We start from the raw sequence: 19,502 nt of genomic DNA, 5'->3' as shown, positions 1-19,502 counted from the left end.
TATTATGTGTGTGTGAGGGGGGGGTACAGTGTACTAGGGCTTGAACTCAGGACTTTCATGCTCTCACTCAGCTTTTTTGCTCCAAGTTGGCATTTTACCTACCACTTGAGCCACACCTCCACATACAGCTTTTTCCTGGCTAGTTGGAGATCAGAATCTCTTCTGTTTATTTGCCCAGTCTGGGTTTGAATTGGGATCCTCAGATCTCAGCTTCCTTAGTAGCTAAGATTACCGTGGTGAGCCACCAGCATCTGACTTGACATCCTTTTTTTTAAGAACCCACATATAAATACTAAACCAATTACCTGCATTCCCCAAATGAATGGCTTACTTCTATCCTTTTTCTTAACACCTTCCCAGGTTTACATATGAAATTGCACCAGTGTTTGTCCTCATGGAGCAAATAACACTTAAGAAGATGAGAGAGATAATTGGATGGTCAAATAAAGATGGTGATGGGATATTTTCTCCTGGTAGGTTTCTCATCTCTTCTTCTGATTATTCTCAGGGTTTTCAGTATGGGCCCTTGAGACTTGGGGAAATACTAAAACTTGCATTTGTAGAAGAATCATAACTTTAAAATGTTTTAGGAATTACTGTCATTTTTAATAGATTAGTTATACAAATTAATGGGTTTATTCTGTCACATCATACCTTAATGATGTTAACTTTTTGCACCTCTTCTTTCCTATCTGTGTCAAGAAGATTAGTGAGAATGCTATATCTCTATGAACTAACAGTTGTTCTGACTAAAGCTATACAAACTAAGCCTGGGTCTGGGTCATGTTAAATAACAATCTTCTGTCAACAGCATTTTCATATGCTGGGGGATCCATTAATGAAAAGTATCAATTAACTAACTTCAGCTCAATACGCCTCTAACTTAAAGTAGATACAAAGACAGGTATTCATGGAAATGGGGAGATATTAGAAACAGTGGACTAGTATACTGTAGAAAAGAAATAAGAAGTACAACTTTGTAGGCATTTCAAGGAGACCATGGATTTGCATAGTTCTTTTCAGATGATTAATATCAAAGTGACTAGTTTGGATTGGCCAGATCTACCTAGATCTGTCTTTATTTAGATGAGCATAAATGTGCTTTTGTTTAAATGAACTTACTCAGTTATTCCTAACACACTTGGGCTACTCAATGAGAGTACCCAGGCATCATCACTGTTTCTTCCCACAAGTTCTGTTACTCTCATTCTCTTTCTGGTCTCAGGGATCAGATTAAACTTTCTTCGGTAAATAGAGCAGGAAGTAGAGGCTGGAAGGTTGTAATCCACCAATCTCTTTAAGATCCCACCATTATCTCCTTTTATATTCTGTCTAGACTTCAGATGAGAAGGGCACCGGAAAATGTACCACCTCAGCCAAATTGCCTATGTAATATGACTACCTGTATTCTCAGGGCAAAGGTGCAAAGGGAAGCCTAGCATTAGGACACCAACAAAATCTATCAGGATATTGTCCTTGCCCTTTCTGATCTCCTTTTTTCTCTTGAGACATCAGCTAAGCCTTTGTGTTAGAAACAGTAGTCCATTGCCTCCCACCATGTCTGCTTGCTGACAGGGGGAGCCATATCCAACATGTACAGCATCATGGCTGCTCGCTACAAGTACTTCCCGGAAGTGAAGACAAAGGGCATGGCTGCTGTGCCCAAACTGGTCCTCTTCACCTCAGAACACGTGAGTTGGGGGCTCTTGCTCATGGAATGTGGTGTTTCCCAGGGGACAGTCTTAGTTTTTAACCTCCTGCCCCTGTTTGTTGCAGAGTCACTATTCTATAAAGAAAGCTGGGGCTGCACTTGGCTTTGGAACTGACAATGTGATTTTGATAAAGTGTAATGAAAGGTAGGCAAAGGAAAGTAACTGTTAGGTTCTTGATGTATTAAATGTGGTCATCTGTTAAATTTGTTTTATTTTGCTTAAGGACTGGTTCTGTACAGTGTGCCAAGCTGCTAATGGTCTGTTGAAAATATCTGATTAAATTACTTTTTGCTGCTGCTATTGCTGCTACTGAAGGGATTTTTATGCGCAGTCTTGTTGATTCTTCATTTTAATTTCTCTCCTTTTACAATAATTACAGGGGGAAGATAATCCCAGCTGATTTAGAGGCAAAAATTCTTGAAGCCAAGCAAAAGGTACATACAATAGATGCTTGTACAGTCCAGTGAACAATTTTCTTAAATAGTTTGTTTCTGACCTATACAATGCAAATATTTAATAAAAATAATTTTATTGTACCCCTAAAGCTTTATTTTTAGGAGCACACTAAAAATTATTTCCAGCTGATAAAATGAGTTGGCCTTAAAGCTGTGTAATCATTTTGCATTGTAAAAAATGAAAAATTTCAGTAGCTAAATCATCTTTAAGCCTAATGTTCTCCAATAAATCAACTACCTGGGAAGCCTGAGGACATGGCCCAGCTGAAGTTTTTACTTGCTAATCTCATTTCAATAAATGCTAGTTTAACTTTGGGTTTTGTTCAGCAAATACTTGCATATCAAACAGATGGGCAATAGTACTAGGCAAAGCCAGCCTCCTTGAACTCTATTAAATAAAACAAAAACATTTCATATCATATTATTGTTTTGGTTAACTTCTTATGCCTCCATGTCTGATTGCACAAAAGATGAATGGAAGTGTAGCTAGGATTGGGCAAGGCAGAAAGATACTGAGCTGGAAAAACACCTATGACCTCAGCCTTGCTTCCCTCTCTTGTTTGACTTCCTTACTTATGTAATCATTTCATCACGTTTGTGTTTTATCTTGAATTCAGGACCTTTTTGTTCAAGGATAGTACTCTGCCACTTGACCCACAGCTCCACTTTCATGTGTTTTTATCCTTTACAGTGTACAGAATCAAGTTTGCTAGTTAATTACTTTAACAGTATGCTTTCAAGCAACATGACATGTACAGGGAACAATACTCAGAAATGAAATGAAATTTGGAGAGGTACCTGCCCAATCACTATTATTACTCTTTCCTTAAGTACTTTTGTCACATGACTATAACATAGTCACGCTTTGGTATATTTTGCTTATTTAATTTTAACTTCACAATGGAAGATGCCATCTGCTCCATTCCCTGTATCCCTAGCATCTACTGCAAGACCTGTACCTAAAAATCACTTAAGAGCTTTTTTTTTTATATAAATTCATGGACAAGCCAGGCACTGGTGGCTCACACCTGTAATCCTAGCTACTCAGGAGGCTGAGATCTAAGGATCATGATTCAAAGCCATTCTGGAAAGTAAAATCTGTTAGATTAATCTTCAAATTAATTACCAAAAACCTGGAAGCGAAGCTGTGACTTAGTGGTAGAGCCTTGAGCAAAGAAACTCAGGGACCTCACCCAAGTCAGGATCAACACACACACACACACACACACACACACACACACACACACACACACACACACACACACACACACACACATACACCAACTAAAAGTACTTCTGGTCATTGTATCTGATTCCACACCAGTTTTGTTGGTCACTGCTATAAGTGAATGCTATAACAGTTCTTCTACTTCACATGGAAATAGGGAAATGAGAATGGCTGAACGTACTAACCACCTCTCTCTCCACCTTCTAGGGATATGTTCCTCTATATGTCAATGCAACAGCTGGCACTACTGTTTATGGAGCATTTGACCCAATCCAGGAGATTGCAGATATCTGTGAGAAATACAACCTTTGGCTGCACGTGGATGTAAGTACCCCAGTCTATCCAGGGGCTGGAAGCCATACCACTCTATGACTTGCCTCAAGCTGCTCCCAATACCTTAGTTTGCCCCGCCTCCCCTCCCCTACCCCGCTTCTGAACACCACATTAGCTTCAGCTCCTCTCTAGCCCCCAGCCAGCCAGTCATGCTTGGTAAAACCACACACTGGCCACCGTGCAGGACACAGCTAGCTCCTTACTGGACTGTGGCTCCTCTTAGAATATGATTGCCACTGCCTCCCACATCACTTTGTTGTATGAATGACTACACAGGAAAACATGGCTGGTGTCAGAGGGGAAATGACACAAGATATGGAAAGTGGCTGGGAGTGTGAACACTGAGCTCTCTAGCTGCATTCGGCACACCTGTGTCACTTTTCTCCAAAGAATGCATACAGGCTGCCTGTGGAAAATAATAGAGTGTGTGGAAGGTATTATTAATTAAGAGATTCGGCCCCAGTTTTTCCTGCTACAAAAAGGGTACATTTTCAAATGTGTGACTGGGTAGGTTTGGTTTGTTTGTTTTCTGACTTTCTCTTATGGATTTAACTTTTCATAAATCTGCCTTGCTATCAAACAATGCCCTACAAAGGCTGTGTGTCACCTGACATGTCCAGCTATCTAGTAAACATGTATCAAGGTCTCCACAAAGCCTTGCTGATGCTGGAGCTTGATGAGGCTTGCCAGTTTCTCAGGAGTGATAAATTCCACTCTGAAAAGAAGGTGGTGCAGCTCAGAGGTCTGTGGTTTCTGTATTCTTTTTGTTGTTGTTGTTGAGTCTTGTGCCATAAGTACCACAGACTCAGTCCTGACTACCTGCATTACTCAGATATCATGTACGGGGAAAGTTTGATAAGAAATGGAAAATGAAGCCAGACAATGTGGCTCACTCTTGTTGTCTCAGCTACTTGGGAGTCTGAGATCAGGAGGACTGAAATTCAAGACTAGCCTAAGCAAAATCATTAAGACTCTTGTCTCACAGGCAGAGCACATCTGTGGTCTCACCACTAGGGAAGTGAAGGTAGAATTGGGATCTGAAGCCAGCATGCACAAGCACCAGTCCCCATTTGAAAAGCAAATTAAAGGAGCTGGTGTGTGGTTTCAGAGGTAACAGTGCTTTACTAAGGTCATGTCCCAGTAACACTAACAAATAAAAAAGCTGGTAGAGTGATGGAGTGGGAGTCTCCATCAGAGAAGCTTAGGTTTCATCTCTGCCATTCTCCTTTGCTTCTTACTAAAGTTGGGGTAACTACTTCCTGTCCTTCCCCTTTCTCTGTGCTCACAGGCTGCCTGGGGCGGTGGTCTGCTCATGTCCAGGAAGCACCGCCATAAACTCAGCGGCATAGAAAGGTACGGCAACCCTTCCATTCAGAACATCCACAAGACACCAGCTCACTCTCCACTCCTTCCCTCCCAGCTCTGCCACAGCCTGCACCACCCCTCCTACGCTGATTCCCAGCATCTTCATGCAGACCCACAGCTCAAAGCCATTTATCGAGCACTTACTGAATGATTGATTTCCAGATCAAATGAGTCCCCTATAAGCTTACAAGTAGAAAGATAAGTAAGCAATCAAAACTTCATGTCAGGGGCCAGGAGTATGGCCTAGTGGTGGAGTGCTTGCCTAACTGCACAAAGCCCTGTGTTCAATTCCCGAGTAGCACATATACAGCAAAAGCCAACCTGTGGCTGTGGCTCAAGTGGTAGAGCGCTAGCTTTGAGAAAGCCCAAGGACAGTGCCTAGGCCCTGAGTTCAAGCCCAGGACTGGCAAAACAAAACAAAACAAAAAACCACTTCATGTCATTCATCTATAATAGATAAGATTTCAGATGCCAAGGCAAGAGAGAAAATAAAGACATAGGAAAAAGTATACTAGGCAATGGAAATAGTGATTGCAAAGACCCTGAGGCAGGGCTGTTTTGGGCACTCTGAGGACCATGTGAGAGGCTAGTGGGACTGGACCACGGTGGAAGGGATTATGAGCACAAGAATCTTGGGGAAATGAGTCAGAAGAACGCATCAGTGATCCTCTGGCTTCTGTGGCTATTACTGTCTCAGTTTTGAAAGGCATGGATGAGACTGGATCTTTAAAGTATAATTAAATGACCCTATAATTTGGAGACTAATATATTAAAAGTAGGTATGTTAGCCAAACTGTACTTAAGATTTCTTATGCAATTTTCATTTTCCATACTTGAAACTAAGAAAAGTTAAAACCTATTGCACTAAACTTTTTCTTTAAAAAAAATTGAAAACCCAAGTGTGCAAAAGGAAGCCAAATCCATGTCATGCTCCATTATATTCCGCTTAGAGTCACTGATTTTATTCATACCTTCAAGATAGTTGGAAAACCATGGAAGATATTATATGAGACCTAAATATAGTTTCAGATTGCTTTGTACATGATAGCTTTGAGAAAATTGGTTAAAACACTCAAAAGAGCTTCTAATTGTGGCTTGCTGGGAGTTCTTTTTCATGACTCCACCATGAAAAGAACTTTCCTGGAGGTTTTTTGCAATCTCTTGAGATGTTCTTCCTATGTGCTTACTGGCAACAAAATGCAAACGTTCCTGTCTCTTTTCCCTGAAACTCAGAGCAACTAAACTATTTTCCCATTAAAGGCCCTAAGCCAAATGAAGAAGTAAAAAAAAATCACTATGAGGGCCTAGTGCTGGGAGAGCAGACATAGTGTAATTCCAAGACTTTGTTACAAAGACATTCTGCACAGGGATTAGAGGCAGAGCCAGCCATGGCAACAGGCCATTAGGAAGCAGTCTGTAACCCACTGAAGCACCTTCTCCAAGTTCTCACCATCATTCGTGACCTTCAATTGTATCTGAAATGGCCTAGCCTGTGTGCTTCTAAACCTTCTAATTGTGTCTGACCCAGTGATATGGTTGCTAGGGGACCATGCTTGCTAAGCTAGCATTGCAGCCCAAATAGGCAAAATCGTGTTCTTTTAGCATTTAAACAGTGCTGTTAGGTAGTCAGTCCAGAATAGCCCAGTTGATCCTTGCCCTTAAATGTCCCATAAGTAGGTTGGTCTGCATCACCCCATCTTACAAATAAGAACAGAAAGGCAGAGATAAACCAAAGTCTGCAACCAAGAGGGAGACAATCTAGTGCTTTTGAGCACTAGCTCCACAGTTCGAATCCCTTGTACTTGAATCCTGACTCCACTACTTCTCAGCTATGTGACTTCAAGTAATATAGTTAACCTATCTGTACTTTTCTTTCTCAATGCAAAAATAGGAATACCTACATTATAATGCTGGTTTGGAATACACACACACACACACACACACACACACACACACACACACTAGGCTCTGTTATAAGCATTTAATATTGAATACTTTGTTTTATTTTTTATTCTATACTGATGAGGCAGATCCCCCATTTTACAGATGGTAACACTGAGGCACAGTGGAGTATATAATGTTCCCTAGCTAGTAAATGTCAGAGCTGGGATTCAGACTTGAACAATCTGGCTTCAAAGCCAGAGTTATTAACCATATTACCATGTTGACTTATATCTGAAGTTTTAAAATGGGGCCGCTCAATAAGCTCTTCATAAATGGGGATTATTATGAATGGTAGTTCCATAGAAAATGCAATCTGCAATAGAAAGCTTGGAGATTGCCCTCAAACAGATCTATGTCTCCTTCTTGACAGTCAATGTAAGAACAGACACAGAAATCGGGGGTGGGAAAGGGTGATGTTTGCTGCAACCAACAATTGTCTCCTTCACTCCTGTACCTTCTCCTCAATGATCATGTGCTTTTTTCAGGGCCAACTCAGTCACCTGGAACCCTCACAAGATGATGGGGGTTCTACTACAGTGCTCTGCCATTTTGGTCAAGGAAAAGGTCTGTAATCCTTCCATAGATACATCCATCCTTTTGAAGGCACCAAAAGTCAAAAACATAGCATCTCACAGTACTTTCTGGGAAGATGGTTGCAGCCCCACCTGCCACTGCAGGCTACCCTTGCCGCTCTCCTGCTGGCCTATATTTCCTGTTGGCTCTCACTGAGGGCTGTCCTTAAGCTGTGTTCTGTATTCAGGGCCCCATTGGTGACTGAAGCTTTCAGGGAATTCTTGCATTAAGTGTTCCTTCATGCTGGCACCAATGTGAGGGTCATGAGGTGAGCCAGCCAATCAGTGATGTCCTCAGTGAGAACAAGTAGTGCTCGCTGGAACAACCTGGGAGTTTTGTATTAATTTGTGGTCTCAAGAGCTGAAATAAATTAGAACAAGAATTACAATTACTAATTTAAGGCAGCAAGGAAAGTTGACTAAAGAGCTTCTACAAATGAGTCAGTGCCACATGCCCTTCCGCATAAACCTGACAATGGAACCTTTGGCCTCCAGGACACTATGTGGCTACATAAACCTGCTGCAGAATGGCACATGTGCTTTCCTCCACTCCCACAGAGTCACTGGGGACGTCGGGGGAGGGCTTCCAAAGACTGGAAGACCCAGAGGTGTGGGAGGGGAAGCTTGAGGGAGGAAGGGTTTTCATAGTGGGAATATCCCCACACTTCCCTACCCATTGTGGAAGTATGTATCTCTAACCCCATCCCACTGAATGTTCAGTCCTTGAAGCAATCCACAACAAAACCCACATGCATTTCCAAATGCTCCTTACAGCCAGAAGGCTCTTGTTGGAGGCATGTGAGACAAGAGGTCATTTTCTAATGCGAGTGGCAGAAGGCAAAGTGGCAAGAGTTTTGCTGTGAATGATTTCAAAAAAGAACACCAGAACAAATGCAAGGCCTCTGAAAGACCTTATGTGCATCCCCAAATCCTTCCTTCCACGCTCATCTCTGATCTGTGACTGCAGATGCACACATCTCCATTTCCACTACAGGGTATACTGCAAGGATGCAACCAGATGTGTGCAGGATACCTCTTCCAGCCAGACAAGCAGTATGATGTTTCCTATGATACTGGGGATAAGGCAATTCAATGTGGTCGCCATGTGGATATCTTCAAATTCTGGCTCATGTGGAAAGCAAAGGTATGAGGGGGAAGTGTGGTGATAGAGCAGAAAAGCGATTGCAGCCACTAGAGGTGAGCAAGAGCCAATCAGAAGTCAGTATCCAGATAATTAGGTTAACTATTTTCTTCATGAATTGAATCACTTTATCACTTACGTTACTTTTTCTGTCCAATTTCAGCTCCCCCAGTGTGAATTATCATGAAAATGTCTTATAATTTTCTCTTATAACAAGTAAAAATGATACCTAGATAATAATTTCCACAACACTCCTTAGGGATACCAAAATTATTTCTTTAGTTATTACAGAGAAAGAGATAAAAGATAAACCTATGATGTTACTCTTGAGTAGAGTTCTTTTATGAAGCTTCTCATCATGGAATATATATATGTATATGACAGTTTTAAGTTTTATTTAAATAATGCCTTCCCCAGTATTTGTTCTAGAATATACACACCTTTTTAAAAAAAATTATTATTATTATTTTGCTTCGGCAACAACAGTTGGAAATTTTCTACCCAGTTTCCAGAAATGGTGCTGTACTACTGTACTGACTAACTGTACTTTTTTTTTTTTGCCAGTTCCGGGGCTTGAATTCAGGGCCTGGGCACTGTCCTTGAGTTTTCTCTAGGCTAGAACTCTGCCACTTGAGCCACAGCACCACTTCTGATTTTTTCTAAGTATGTGGTACCTAGGAATTGAAGCCGAGTCTTCATGCATGCTAGGTTAGCTAGCACTCTGACCAATAGGCCAGACTCCTGTCCCTCATTCTGTACTTACAGTCATCAACCTCTTCAATTATCTTTCTATACCAAGGAAAAAGATAACTATTGGAAATTTCCTTAAAACATGAGTAAGGAAATTACCATTGGATTATTTCAAAAGTACTTCTCTGCAAGCAACTAAAGTATTTTAATTTTATAGCTTTTCATCACATCATATTATTTATCTTCTATAAATTAATTTTTGTAATCTCCATGTTTAAAACTAGAACAACGTAATAGATAAACAATAGATTTTTCCCCCCAAAAGTCAGCTATTTCTTCTGGAAGAAGATGTTGGGGCATTAGTCATATTTTTCTTCACTAAGTCATTTTGCCTTAATATAGAGTCTGAATTTGATTTCTATCACACAGTAGCATGGGTATTTCAAGTATATAAATGTCATACATTGCAATAAGAGAAAGAGTTCTTTCATAATGATCACATGGCTTCTTAGGAATAAATGTTTTCATTTTGTCTAACTATAATCTGTTGTACTGTGTTCAGAAGGTCTGGCCAAAATGAACTAGTTGCTAATGTAGGTCTCTTTCTCAATGGACAGTCAGCAGAGATATTACTTGGAGAGGCTCACCCTTTGCCAGCATTGGACTCTACCCAGACCCATTAGCCATGTATGAGCCAGGCTTATACATCTGTTCTCCTTGTTAACTCCAGCCCACTTACCACCCCTCACAATGCTGTTAGTAATCAGCCATACTGGCTTTTGAAACTCACAGCCGAGAGCATGTTGGTAGTTGGAGCTATTGCAATCTCGGTACATGTACTTAGTCCACTGGCTTCCCTTTCTGCTTTCTTGCCTGTCACTGGAAAGGAATCATGCAGGGTTGGGTGAAAGAGCCCACCTGCCTGCCAGGGTATGGGATATATTTGTCCAGGAGTTCATGATGAGAAAGAAAAGCTGGGTTCTAAAACGGTATCTTTCAAAGTATCCATCAACCTGCCACAGACCACTAAAGATTGCTACAAAAATGAAATATAAGACTTACAAGGTACAAACTACTTTATAAAATTAACATTAGTAGACACAAATTTACTGCAGTCATTGTTTTAAGAGAGACTTAATGCTTAAGATCCATTTATATACTTCTATCACCCTGAGTGGTTTTAGATTCTGGACTAGTGTCAGTGTAAATATGACACTTGGGGAGTAGTACTGTCCTAAAGCAAACTAGAAATCAGTGCAGGCTGTGACTAACCAGCAGGAAATCAAAAAGTTCTACTAAGAATAAGTTCCCAGAGAATACATTTCCCAGAGTGCACTTAAAAGACAGCAATATTATCTATATGCGTATTTGGTTATTTGAAATAGGATAGGGAAGGGGGGGGGGAAACAAGATGAGAGGTGGGGGTAGGGTGAGGGAAAATGGGACCAAGACATGAGAAAGGGTATCAATGTTTGTGAAGTAATGCACCTTCTATCTGGTGAACATAATGTAATTATAATAAAAATATATGGAAAAAAAAGACAGAGCAAGCACACTTTATGTCATTGTATATAGAGCTTTAAAGAAGCTATGTTCTCATAGATTGTTCTTCCTAGCTGTCTCCAAAAACACTTTTTTTGCTTTGTTTTTATTTTTGTGGGTTTTTTTTTTTTTGGTTGGTCATCGGACTTGAACTCTGGACCTGGGCGCTGTCCCTGAGTTCTTCAGCTGAGTTCTTCAGCTCAAGGCTACTGCCCTACCCCTTGAGCCACAGCACCACTTCCTGTTTTCTGGTGGTTAATTGAAGATAAGAGTCTGACAGACTTTAGTGCCCAGGCTGGCTTTGAACCTCGAGCCGCAAGATCTCAGCCTCCTGAGTAGCTAAGATTACAGGCATGAGCCACTGCACCCAGCAACACTGGTGTTTATATGTCCCATAGACCATACCAGCATAATCTTCCCAAAAAACCATCACAGAGAAAGGCAACTCGATACCAACAAACACAACTTTTCTCTTTAAAACAGGGCACAGTGGGATTTGAAAATCAGATCAACAAATGTCTAGAACTGGCTGAATATCTCTATGCCAAGATTAAAAACAGAGAAGAATTTGAGATGGTTTTCAATGGTGAGGTAGGTGGATATTATAGGCTGGATATACAGCATCTCTAGAAAAACTACTGAAGAAAGCTCTGGAAGCCATGGTTCCCACATTACCACAAGCTTCTTCTGGTCTTTCCTGCTTGATTCCCTCCATGTTCATGAACTTTTCTCTGAAATTACTGGGGCCACTTCTTCCCTTCACCATTTTTCATACCACATAGCTCTCAACTAGTCTTTTTCAGACTAGAGCCTTTCCATGGCAGGTCTGATTCGTCATTGTTTTTAACTTTGTCTTCCACTGAACTCTATGGAAAATATTTCTTATGCCCAAGACTCTTAGAACAAGACACATTCTAAAATGAGGCTCTACTTTATGTAGATTCATTATGAGGAAAGCCAGACAATCGTTTCTGTGCTAGGTCCACATCCTCATTACATACATTAAAGTATCTGCCATACCCATGTCTCTGAGTGTCCAGAGACACTGAGTGCTAGAGTCTAGGTGTATATTATTGGCCAAAGTATGTACTCTCTTTGCTCTAATAAAATTCCCAGTTAAATAAAAATAGAATCAGAACCAGTGTCAATAATAGAAAATCCACCCATAACCAAGTATTATATATACCCCATCAATATTCAGCATGTTATTTATCAGACAACATCAACTATTAGGAAAATACCTGAGAGTCACCACATGAACACAGAAGAGTCGTAAGCAGTCAGAAATCATTATTCTGCTGCTTATATCTTCCACCTGCAAGATTTTACATAATTCTTTAAACTAGAGTTACATCTACAGAAAGATTGAAAGCACATGTGTGAGGCAGCTAGAGGCAGCCATGGCATTGGCAAATAGAAACGAGGGGGAAATTTAAAAATTATCGGTGTTGATAAAAAATAAACTACCATCAGAGTTTTGTGCAAATGTGATGTGCTATAAATGAAAAATAGATAGTACCTTTATTTATTTATTTATTTATTTAGCCAGTTCTGGAGCTTGAACTCAGGACCTGGGCACTGTCCTTGGGGTTTCTCATGACTAGGGCTCTACCACTTGAGCCACAGCACCACTTCCAGCTTTTTCTGTAAATGTGGTACTGAGGAATGGAACCCAGGGCTTCTTGCATGCTAGGCTAGCACTGTACCACTAGACCATGCTCCCTGACCCTGGATACTGCATTTTTAAAAATTATACAAATGTAATTAGACATTTTTTGAAGGTGGTAACCTCAGCTCTCTAGAAACCTGATTGTGGGGAATGGTTTTCTCGCCAGGTGATTGGATGAACCAGGCATTTTTCTGCCCCATATATTTAACATTGTCTTTCATATGTATGGGTTTGGGAACCATTTTCTCTGAAGTTCTCATAAGTTTTATTGTTTTTCTGTCTGTTTGTTTAAAAACAAATCTCTGCAGCCTGAGCACACCAATGTCTGTTTCTGGTATATTCCACAAAGCCTCAGAGGTGTTCCAGATAGCCCCGAGCGACGGGAAAAATTACACCGGGTATGGACTCATCTAATTCTCTGCAGTTTCTCTGGCTGGTCAGGACACCTTCATTCCAATGTGCCATTCTAAAGGGAGAAAGAATAAAAAGTCTTAGAGTAGGCTTCTAGTAATGGGAGCCATCTTGTATTAACAAGTATATTAATACTGGGATCTACTTTGGCCTATCACTACAGTTCAGATACAACATTAGAACCTTTAAAGGTTGCATCTCCAGCTTTGGTTGGTCTTCATGACAGAGGCTCTGAAAAGCAACCAGATGATTTATACATTCCTAGGAAGGCTTGTTTGTTTTTTAATTTTTAAATTAAACCAAATCTTTACTAAGTCTAAGTCTATTCTAATTGTTTTTCATCTTACCTTTTGATTTCCTATGCCTAGTTTATACAGAATTCAGAATAATTGGTGTTATATTTAATGTAGGTTCTATCTCATTTATCCAACCATTGGACAACTATTTGTTAAACACTATCTATGTGCCAGACGGTCCTAAACTCTGAATTGTATTGTTTAGGGTTTTTTTTGCCTTTGTTTTTTGGGGGAATTTTATTGTTGTTCCATAAATGACAAATGACTTTGAAAGTTCAGCCACACAGTACTTTGTGAGGAAATTTATGAAAGGGTAGGCTTAAATAGTCACTAGATGTTACCCACTAATGCCTTCTGGTTCTCAAATATTTCTTTGCTTCATGTCGGTGTAAACACAGCTAGTGAAGCCACATTAAGCTGAATGATTTAAACACACAAGGCACTCATGCCAGTGTTGGGTTTTGTTTTGTGTTCCCATCACCAGGTGGCTCCAAAGATCAAAGCTCTGATGATGGAATCAGGCACCACCATGGTTGGCTACCAGCCTCAGGGAGACAAAGCCAATTTCTTTCGGATGGTCATCTCGAACCCAGCCGCCACCCAGTCTGACATCGACTTCCTCATTGAAGAGATAGAAAGACTGGGCCAGGATCTGTAATCACCCTGTGCAGAACAGGAGTTGATGGGAATTTCCCTTCCTCTGGCCCTCTTGAATAAACCTATATCCCTTACTGAAATACCTAGGCCATGTCATTGGAGGAAAACATAGTATCTTGAAGAATATCCCTTACAACTTACTTAAGCTCGTTAGTTAGAATTAGTGGGAAATACTGTTTCTTTTTAATTGCACATTAGGGACCCAGTATCTATGTACAGTTATATATACCTCTCTCTCTCTCTCTCTCTCTCTCTCTCTCTCTCTCTATATATATATATATATATATATATATATATAGTGTGGCTTGGTTCTAGATCATAGCATGTCTTGTGGCCCGAAGAAAAATCTTCACCTTCAGCAGATACTGAGGGCTAAACAGGCTGCCAGTGAGCATGCCCAATAACTAGGAGAAGGATGACTTTCCAAATGCTGTGTCCTAGGGACCAAGAAAAATGTGGTAGGTGAGGACAGATGTCACTGTCAGCGTCTCTCCTGCCTGAGGCAAAGATGAATGAGCAACAGCACTGTGAGATGACAAGAGTCCCACCCTCTCTATTAGGGTCCCGTTAGGGGAGAATTGTAGCTGAGTCCTTGTTTCAGGTGTACTACTGCCATTATTTTTAGAGATGTAATTTGTGGAGAATGTATATATTACTGTTGTCTGATCTAATGTGATGGTGGAGAGAAACACATAAACAGTTCAATGACTGTTTAATTGTAGGTCAGTGAGATGTTTGCTTATTTATATTCAGAGATTTGCCATGTTTAAAGAGACATCTTGTATTTTCTTCCCATTTGTAATGTATCTTATTTATATATTAATGAAGTAAGTTCTGAATACTGTTTATGGTATTTCTGTGCAATTGTGAGCCAAAGAGAAAAGATTAACATTCGTGAGACTTGTATTTATCTGAGAGTGCCCTTAACAATTTAAGCATAAATGTACTGACTGTGAAAGAATTCATACTGTACATAGAATCATCCCTTTGGAAATCCTATTACTCCAATTGCTTCTGTTCTTCTCTTACCCTGTCTGGCTATACATCTGGTGTTCTCAATGCTTTTCTAGATAACTACTGAATAATAACTAGCTCTCCTGTAATTTTGTAGTAGTTCATGACCAATCTCTGTGACTCGCTTAGCTAAAACCTAAGGCAATGTTTCTGAAGACCTTCCCAAAATCTCCAATAAATTAAACAGTCCCATGACTGTTTTCGAAGAAAGGAAATCCACACTGTGCATTTTAGAGTATGCAAGAATATAAATAAATAATAAATAAATAAATAAAATATTCTCCATGGAGAAGTTAAACAAAAATTATTCTAGTTTGTGCTTTGTATGTAGATTTCTGGCTCTTATTACTTGGAATAACTCTAGCTAGTCACCTGACCTTAGTATCCTTAATAAGCTTAACCCACTGTCATAGGCTCCTGAGCCACTCATTTATAAAGTCATTATGATTGGAATTAAACAAAATTATTTTGAACCATTCACTCATTCAACAGGTAATTTCTTCCTTGGAGTCAAGCACTGTTATACACACTGGAATTTCAGTGCTGCTGTGCATGGCACACGTTTTTTTTTTTCTACAGCCAGGTGCCAGTGGCTCATGTCTAGCTACTTAGGAGGCTAAGATCTGAGAATCTTGGTTTCGAGCAAGCCTTGGCAGACTAAGAAACTTTTTTATCTCCAATTAACCAGCAAAAAGCCTCAGCTAGACACATAGCTCAAGTGGTAGAGCAACCAGTCATGAACAGAAAAGCCAAGCAAGAGCATGACATTGAATTCAAACCCCAGACACACACAACAACAAAACCCCTTCTAGTGAGGCGCTTAGGTTGTTCAATGTCTGAATACCTGTAAGATCAAAGAATTATAACTTCTTGCTACATGTGCTGTACAGTGGTCTCAATTCATTTCCTCGAATGTATTTCAGTTTTGGATCATTAGGAAGGAGGGCCCGATTTCTATGATATTTTACTAGGCTCTAATCAATACTACCTCATTCATTTGGTGTATGAGGTTTTCTCTGTGCAGCACATTTGGAATTGAGAAGAATCCTTTGTAATCAATGTCATTGATTGCACATGAAACTCACAGAGTCAGGTCAGGCAGATGGGAAAGGTTAAAGTAACAAAAGCACAATTTTACATTGTTGCTAATTGTTTTTTTGGCATTAGGTTCCCTGAAATATGTCATAACATTTTTGTGTGAATGTACTTTCCATTGAATTTGGATAATACATAGTTGTATGTTTCCTAGGTCATATGACAGTAGTATTTTTTGTGTCAGTCCTGGAGCTTGAACTGGGGGCCTGGGCACTGTCCTTGAACTTCTTTTCCTCAAAGCTAGCTCTCTACCACTTGAACCACAGTGCCAGGATTTCTGGCTTTTTCTGAGTAGTTCATTGGAGATAAGAGTTTCACAGACTTTCCTGCCTGGCTGTCCTCAGATCTCAGCCTTCTGAGCAGGATTATAGGCATGAGCCATCTCCATGCACCCAGATAGTAGGAGTACTTTGTCTTTATAAGAAATTGCTGGGGACTGAGAGTTTGGCCTAGTGGTAGAGTGCTTGCCTAGCATGCACGAAGACCCGGGTTCAATTCCTAGTTACCAAATATATAGAAAAAGCCAGAAGTGGTGACATGACTCAAGTGGGCTCTAGCCCAAGGACCTGAGTTTAGTCCCCAGGACTGGCAAAAAAAAAAAAATTAGAAAAAGAAAAAAGGAATTGCTAGCTAGGCATTGTGCTTTGTCTTCTGCCATACCATGAAATGTAGGCCTGCATTTTACCACATTGATTTCTCCTTCCATGTTTCTTCCTTATTTTAACTTTTTGAGTGTTCTCTTCTTTCTAATTTTGTGAGTGTCATTCTTTTTTCCTAACTTCTCAGCTTGCATGGACAGGTCAATATTTTTGAGCTTTTCTTCTTTTTCCTTTAAAGGAAACATTAAAAAGTAGGGCGGAAGTATAGCTCCTCAATGATAGCTAATATATAATAGCGAGTATGTATGAGACCCTGCAAGTGAGCCCCAGCACCACAAAGCAATAACAAAAAGCCAAAATAAAACAAGAAATGCATATACCTCTACAGGCATTCTTTATCTATAAACTTTAAGCATATAATGTTTTATTCCCATTCTATTCTACATACCACAGATTTTTTTTCAGTTTTTCCTTATGTTTTCTGAATTTTTCCTCCCTTAGTTGTAAACAAGCTTAAAATTTCCATATTTTTTGGTTATCTATAATTTCCATCTCTACATATTAACCAACTAATTTTTTGTCTGATTTGCCTACTATGCTTATATCAGTTTTTTCCTAATATACATTTTATTTTCTTTAAATTAGTGTGTTATGACTTTAAGTTTTAGGTTTACCTGTAGCTGAAAGTTAGCAGGTTGGAGGGGGGAGTATCTATCTTTTCTTTCTATTTAATTGATGTCACTCCCATTATTTATTATGATTGCTGATATATTTTCATTTATATATATATACTTTTTGGGGGAGGGGTCATAGAGCTTGAATTCTGGGCTTGGGTGTTGTCCCTGAACTCTTCAGCTCAACATTAGCACTTACCAGTTGAGTCACAGTGCCACTTCCAGTTTTTCTGGTGGTTAATTGGAGATAAGAGCTTCATGGACTTTCATGCCAGGACTGGGTTTGAACAGCAATCCTCAGATCTCAGCCTCTTGAGTAGCTAGGATTACTGGTGTGAGCCACTGGCACAGGCTTTGATTTATTTATTTTGTAAGTAAAATCACTGTCTTATTTTGTACCACGTGATCTGCTTTGGCGAGTCTTTGTTTTTAATCTTTTCTTGTTCAGAGATTTGCATTAATGGCCATTGTGGGGGGTTTGTTTGTTGGGTTTTGTTTTGTTTTTAAGTTTTTGTTTGTTTGTTTTTGCCAGTCCTGGGGCTTGAACTCAAGGCCTGAGCACTGTCCTTAGGCTTTCTCAAGGCTAGAGCTCTACCACTTGAACCACAGCATCACTTCCTGCTTTTTCTATGTATGTGGTATGGAGGAATTGAACCTGGGTCTTCATGCATACTAGGCAAGCACACTAACACTAGGCCACGCTCCCAGCCCCCTTTTGTTTTGTTTTGTTTTTCCTTCTCTTGTGTTCCTGTTTTCCCTTCTACACACAGGTTCCCACTGCTTTTTTTTTTCTGGTGAGCCCAGATATAATAACATGAGTACTTTATGATTTCTTAAGTTAATAGTTTCACTTCCTCACAAGTCACATGAGAACCTTAGACTACTTGATCCTCTTCCTCCCCGTCTATACACCAGTGCTATCCAGTATTTGAAGACTTTTTTTAACCTCACAATTTGTACAGAAATATGTTGTTCAGTTAATATTTGCTTAGAGACACCATCTAGTTACCACTGCGTTGGTGCCTGGTTCTCTCTTCTATCTCCAACCTTTCATTTGACTCATTTTCTTTCTCCTTGATCTACATGTGTTTGAACTTTGCTTCAATGAAGCCTGTTAATAGCCCCTCTCTAACTTTGTTTCCTGTGCTTGAGAGGCTGATTTGAAAACACATTGATCTAGATAGCTTGCTGCCTCAATGATAGGAATGGTAAGTCTTAGTCAAGGCAGATTTTATTGCAAAGGAAATGTTCCAGTCACACCAAAGAGCCCTGCTTTTAAACATTAAAGGATGCTGCTCTGTCTTACACAAAAAGGAAGCCAAATGCATATACTGAACTTATCCCTTAGACTCTGAAATCCTTTTATCTGAGCAAATGACATAGAACAAATTAATACAAGGGCTCTCACTATATTTGGGACTGACAGTGGGTTTTTTAAAATAATAAATATGGCATGTAGGGTTCTTTGATCTTCCAATAAAACTTTGAAACACCCCTTCTTGGATCCCTCATTCTCCACCGCACTTTTTCACTCTGATTTTTCTCCAAGGAAAGACCTATTCTTAATGCTTGCCTAAACTAATATTGAAGGACAATCCCACCTTCTGATTCCAGAGGTAGCCCCTGACTTGAGTGTGGTCAGTTGGGGTACTGCATCCTCAAGTTACAATCACAAACCAATAGAGTCCACAAACAATGTAGCATCTGAGCCTGAGCAATACCGGGCTTGACATAGAACATGGAGCAAGACCTCATCCTACACACTCACACTGTGTTCATTCTAACAACCTCTGACAATGCATGAGCTTGTTTGGAAGGATTCTACGGCAGGTAGTTTTCACAGACTTAGTGTCACAAAACAGCATAAATTTATTTTCTTATTTTCTGGGAGAAAACCCAAAATGATGACTCATGCCTGTAACTCTAGCTACGAAGGAGGCAGAGATTGGAAAATAGGGGTTTGATGCTAGCCTAGGGGAAATGTTTGAGAGGGTTAAGATTTGGCATAGTGGTAGAGTGCTTGCCTAGTATGCACAAAGCCCTAGGTTCAATTCCTAAGTACCACATACACAGAAAAGGCCAGAAGTAATGCTGTGGCTCAATTG

General features: G+C 40.0%; 1 protein-coding gene across 1 annotated transcript in view; it reads left to right on the top strand.

The window, feature by feature from the left end:
• Positions 1-15,333, top strand: part of Gad1 (glutamate decarboxylase 1) — a 37,880-nt gene extending 22,547 nt beyond the window's left edge. Inside the window, exons 6-16 of the mRNA XM_090342659.1 lie at positions 361-473; positions 1,576-1,691; positions 1,777-1,856; positions 2,092-2,146; positions 3,603-3,719; positions 5,017-5,081; positions 7,523-7,601; positions 8,604-8,753; positions 11,466-11,573; positions 12,960-13,049; positions 13,843-15,333. Coding sequence (XP_090198785.1) covers positions 361-473; positions 1,576-1,691; positions 1,777-1,856; positions 2,092-2,146; positions 3,603-3,719; positions 5,017-5,081; positions 7,523-7,601; positions 8,604-8,753; positions 11,466-11,573; positions 12,960-13,049; positions 13,843-14,016 — 1,147 coding nt within the window. The 3' untranslated portion in view covers positions 14,017-15,333. The remainder of the gene's footprint in view (positions 1-360; positions 474-1,575; positions 1,692-1,776; positions 1,857-2,091; positions 2,147-3,602; positions 3,720-5,016; positions 5,082-7,522; positions 7,602-8,603; positions 8,754-11,465; positions 11,574-12,959; positions 13,050-13,842) is intronic.
• The last annotated feature ends 4,169 nt before the right edge of the window (positions 15,334-19,502 follow it).

This window comes from Megascapheus bottae, chromosome 12 (assembly GCF_031878675.1).
Source record: "Megascapheus bottae isolate mThoBot1 chromosome 12, mThoBot2.hap1, whole genome shotgun sequence".
Lineage (NCBI taxonomy): Eukaryota > Metazoa > Chordata > Mammalia > Rodentia > Geomyidae > Megascapheus > Megascapheus bottae.
Note: the sequence above shows the minus strand (reverse complement) of the source record. Positions and strands in the feature narration are given on the sequence as shown.